General features: G+C 45.5%; 1 protein-coding gene across 1 annotated transcript in view; it reads left to right on the top strand.

Moving 5' to 3' along the window:
- LOC134441635 (protocadherin-15-like) overlaps positions 1-5,000 on the top strand; it is a 247,469-nt gene that overhangs the window by 31,350 nt on the left and 211,119 nt on the right. Inside the window, exons 7-8 of the mRNA XM_063192026.1 lie at positions 561-671; positions 3,323-3,493. Coding sequence (XP_063048096.1) covers positions 561-671; positions 3,323-3,493 — 282 coding nt within the window. The remainder of the gene's footprint in view (positions 1-560; positions 672-3,322; positions 3,494-5,000) is intronic.

Here is a 5,000-nt window from a genome sequence, read left to right as displayed (position 1 = left end):
CATGAGACAAGGCCTTTAGTAATGCGCCACGACCTGGTCATTGCCATTCTGGTAACAGCAAATTTATAACGCTTTGTCTGAACAGGTTAGTAAACAAGTAGAAATTATTTATTCATCATTTCTCAGTTCATCAAACACTTGCTGGTGAATGAGTGTATTCCCAAAATTTACCAGCCTCTTCCCCATCTGGAGCGAATCCTCGTGTTGCTTCCAGTGCTGCTATTACATGTTTGGGGCCGCATGAAAGAATTTCACCATTCCCCGTGCCTGTAATTATTATAGTAATGCTATTTTAATATTAGGAATCCCCCTTTGTCTGCTTGGACCGCTGCGATAATACTTGTTAGATCTTGTTGCCGAGCTCTGGTAAATGTAATAGATATGTTTGTGCAGAAACCGAATTTAAGATACCTCTTGCTGCATTTTTTACCATAAAATAATTTTCTCAGTTCATATTTTAACCCTCTCTTTTTCTTTTTCTCTACCCATCTGTCCTCTCTTTCAACTCCCCTTTCTCTTCTCTTTCCCTTCTCTTTCTTTTCCTCTGTGCCGGGCCTCAGCTGTCCAATAGAACGGTGCGCGTGGCCAGCACTCTCACAGGGAACCTTGTGCTGGCCGAGAGGCTCAACTACGAGGAGAGGACGCGCTACCTGATCGTCATCCAAGCCAATGTACGTAAGAGATGACTCATGTCATGGCCTCACATTCCCTCACTATGTGGGTGTGTGTGTGTGTGTTTGTGTGGTGTGTGTGTGTGTGTGTGTGTGTATGTGTGTGTGTGTGTGTGTGCGCGCGCGTGTGTGTGTGCGTATGTGTGTGTCTTTGTGCGCGCGTATGTGCGCGTATGCATTAGCGTGTGTGCATGTGTATATTAATATGTGTTTGTGTGTGCAAATGTTGTGTGCATGCATGTGTGTGTGTGTGTGTGTGGTGGGGGGGTGGGGGGTGGTGTTGATTAAATTGGTTTCTCTAAAACAGGTAATTTTAAGTGTGACGCGAGATGAATGTAACCTTTCATGAACTCCACCACCACTTCATCTTGTTACACTGCACTTCATCATCATCTCTCTCTTTCTCTATCTCTCTCTCTCTCTCTCTCTCTCTCTCTCTCTCTCTCTCTCTCTCTCTCTCTCTCTCTCTCTCTCTCTCTCTCTCTCTCTCTCTCCTTCTCCCACTCTCTCCATCTTCCTCTCTTTTTCCCTTTTCTCTCCCCTCTCCCCCCACCACATTCATGGTCCTTATTCACTTCCTCACCATGTCACACATTCTCCTCCTCAAGCCCCTGATGATGGGAGCCTCTTTTAATTCTCTGCTTGGCTGGCCTTTTTGCAGTCAAAGCCAGAACAAGACGCTGTGTATGGAGATAATGAATAGAGAGAACACACAAGGACCTAATGGGCAAAACAAATCTCGCCCTTGTTGTGTTCTCCTATCATGGCATCTCAACTAGGGTGACGGGGGCACTAGGGGGCACTAGGGGGCACTAGGGGGCACTAGGGGGCACTACTGGCTCCCTCTAAAGGGAGACTAATAGAGTATGTTGAGGTGGAATTGTAGAGTAGAGTAGAGTAGAGTAGAGTAGAGTAGAGTAGAGTAGAGTAGAGTAGAGTAACTTTATTGATCCCTGGGGGGGAAATTCAGGTGTCCAGCTTACATAAATACACACAATCCCCACATGGACATTTCAAAATGTTTAAATGTTTTGGTCTGATTGGCCAATTGGTGTCGTTAGTCTGAAAAGCACTGGCCGTGTACCTCATTCCTCCACATCACATTACCCAAAATGAATCACGTTTTAAGCAACTGGACAGGATTTCAGACCTTTAAAGGAAGTAAATGTACAATAAAACACACACAAGCTAACAAACTAGCTTGCAAACAAAAAAAGACTAAAAAACAACCTAATGATAGTGTGTAGTAATAAAAACTCAGACTCCTTCTCCCTAGCGCTGCCTAAATTATCCTCCCTCACACACAGCGACAGAAACCGCACCTAATAATTGCTTTCCCACCTTATCCACTTTTTTTACCTACCAGCACAACACAACACAGTGCAGCGCAGCACAGCGGAGCACCCTATTCAGTTGCCATTAACACAGTGCCCTTGTTTATGCATGGCTTGTTTGCCTGTCTGCCCAAGAGTGTCGGCCCGGTCTTGTCTGGGCTGCTCCTAATTGGGCCTTTTTGTGCTGCTAGAAAGGAGGTGTGCTGGGCTGTGTGCTGTTTTTCGGCGGTGATGCAGCGCTGCTTTTCACTCTTTCAAACCCATAATATTCAGCACATCTTTAGAATCGTTAGTGCACACATGCAGTGTTTTGCACGAGCACATGCACGCACGCACGCACACGAGGAGTTAAAGAACAGTTTTCTGTGTACAAGGTCACTGAAGCTGTGTGTGTGTGTGTGTGTGTGTGTGTGTGTGTGTGTGTGTGTGTGTGTGTGTGTGTGTGTGTGTGTGTGTGTGTGTGTGTGTGTGTGTGTGTGTGTGTGTGTGTGTGTGTGTGTCTGTGTGTCTGTGTGTCTGTGTGTCTGTGTCTGTGTGTCTGTGTGTGTGTCTGTGTGTGTGCCCGCTTGCGTGAGTGCTTGCGCGCATACGTGCGTGTATGCGTGTGCGTGACAGTGGGAGAGAAGGGGAGGCTAGAGAGAGAATCTCTATGTTTATGCAAGGCAGATGTATTTGTAATGACACTTTGGACTGCATATTTGTAATAACCCCAAGTGGAAGCAAAAAAAAAACATGTGCTTGAATATCTGGGCAAAAAGCCCATCATCTTCCTGTCAGCTTACAGCACTCACTGTAATCAAACTGCCTCTTTCCATCATGCAAGATGACACTAACAACCATCTTCATGGCGATATCCCCCTTCTCTGTCCCCATCTGCCTCATCTCCGCACATTAGAATCATGCTTAGCAGAGTTGGTCAGTTCTGATTGGCCAATTGGTATTGTTTGTCTGAAAAGCTCTGGCTGCATTCCTTATTTATCCAGATCATCTTACCTAAAATGAATCAAGTTTTAAGCTACTGGACACGTTTTCAGAGATTGAATACAATAGAATACAATACAACATGTATTTATATATAGTGCAGTATCACAACTATTAAGTTCACACACCAGCTCTGGAGGCTGCCACACAGCACCAATTGTCTGGGGTTCATGTGAGAAAGCACACATATGCACACACGCATATGCACAAACAAAGACAAAAATAAAAGTCCTTAAAAAATTACACTGAAAACGATCACAACATTGCCCAATTTCATAGCATCAAGTATATGCGCAATAAAACCCAATAAACTCTCTCCCCATATCCCTGCTTCAGGACCGGGCTCCGTATCCGGGCAGCAGGCGTACGGCTACCACCACCCTGACGCTGGACGTGCTGGACGGGGATGACCTGGGGCCCATGTTCCTGCCCTGCGTGCTGGTCAACAACACGCGAGACTGCAGCCCCATCACGTACCGTGTGGCCATCCCCGAGCTCACCGATCCGGTAAGGGCAGAAAGGGCAGTTGGGGTTTTTTGTTTGTGTTTGTGTGTGTGTGGTTACTCACCCTTCTACTCGCTACTGCTCTACATGGCTGAAGGGCCCTTGAGCAAGGCACCTAACCCCCATTGCTCCAGGGACCAGGGCTGCTGACAGCTTTTTCTGGGCCCAGGACAAAGTAATCTGAAAGCCCCCCCTACCCAATACATACCATGTAATGGGAACCCAATTCTTGGCCCCCCAATCTCCATGGGCCCGGGACAACATACCCCTTTGTCCCCCCCTGTCGGTAGGCCTGCCCGGGACTGTTACGAAGCTGCAAAACTTTGATCTAAAGCCCTAACCACTAGCCACGGCTGCCACTCATCTGCACATCATCTGTAGCCTGGTCGTAGCGTACGTAGTCTCATTCTTATTTTATCCGTATGCATGGGATATGGAGCAGATGAATTACTGGTGGGAGATGTAAACTCTGTTGGGGTTTGTAATATGCGATTTTCCCCAGTCACTATTGTTTAGCCTTGTCATGTAATCTTCTCTTATTTAATGTGTCATTGTTCACCCCCTTCCCTCGGCCACCACCCGTTTTCTGATTGGTCGGTTGTCTAGCAACAAAAATAATATCTTCCCACTAGACCCAACCCAGATGTAACGTGGAGGAAAATGTGAATTGACCAGAGTTTTATAAATGATAGTACAAAGTCAAATAATTTGTGCCACTCGAGCACAAATCTAGTGGGTCTAGTGGGAGTTTATTTGCAGTGCAGTGCAGTGCAGTGTCACAGTCATGGCCCTGGCTATTGGACTGCCTCAGCATGGGGCAGAGGCATCAAGGCAGAGTTGATGGAGCTATGGGCTGTAACCTTGTAAGAAGTCAGCGGGGTGCTGGAGTTCACATTACTCATGTCATCACCAGTGAGCATGGTGCATCATACTACCAAAATATTAATGAAGAAAAAGCAAAAATGATGAGAAACAAATGCCGTGCATGGAAGAGCAAATGAGAAATAAGAAGCAGCACCAATGGGGAAAAAGCAGGTGGTATACATGAATAGCAGTTGGAACACAAAGGTTTTCTTGATAAGCAGACTGTACAATTATTATAGCTTATCAAACAAAGTGTCAATATCGCAATATGTCAATATGCACATAATTTGTGCCACTCATTGAACTCCACTGAACGCCTAGTGGAAGTTCAAAGCAGTTCAGTGGTTCTTCAGTGGCACAGCATGAGGTGTAGGAATGAAGGCAGAACTGTTTGAAGGAGCTGTGGGAGATGTGACCTTGTGAGAAGACAGAAGGGCTAACTACCAGTCGCCAGTGAGCATGGCATATCTTATCACCAACATACTAATTATTTTAGGAAAAAGCAAAAATAGAAGAAAAAGCAAGTACTGTACCTGCAAAAAATCAAATCAGAAAAAATAAACAGTACCAATCTAATATACAACTGGAAAAAACACGGCATAGGTGGAATAGTTGTCTTCAAAAACAGACTGTGCCATTATGTTTT

The sequence above is a fragment of the Engraulis encrasicolus genome, chromosome 24 (genome assembly GCF_034702125.1).
Source record: "Engraulis encrasicolus isolate BLACKSEA-1 chromosome 24, IST_EnEncr_1.0, whole genome shotgun sequence".
Lineage (NCBI taxonomy): Eukaryota > Metazoa > Chordata > Actinopteri > Clupeiformes > Engraulidae > Engraulis > Engraulis encrasicolus.
This window is presented reverse-complemented; position numbering and strand designations above follow the sequence as displayed.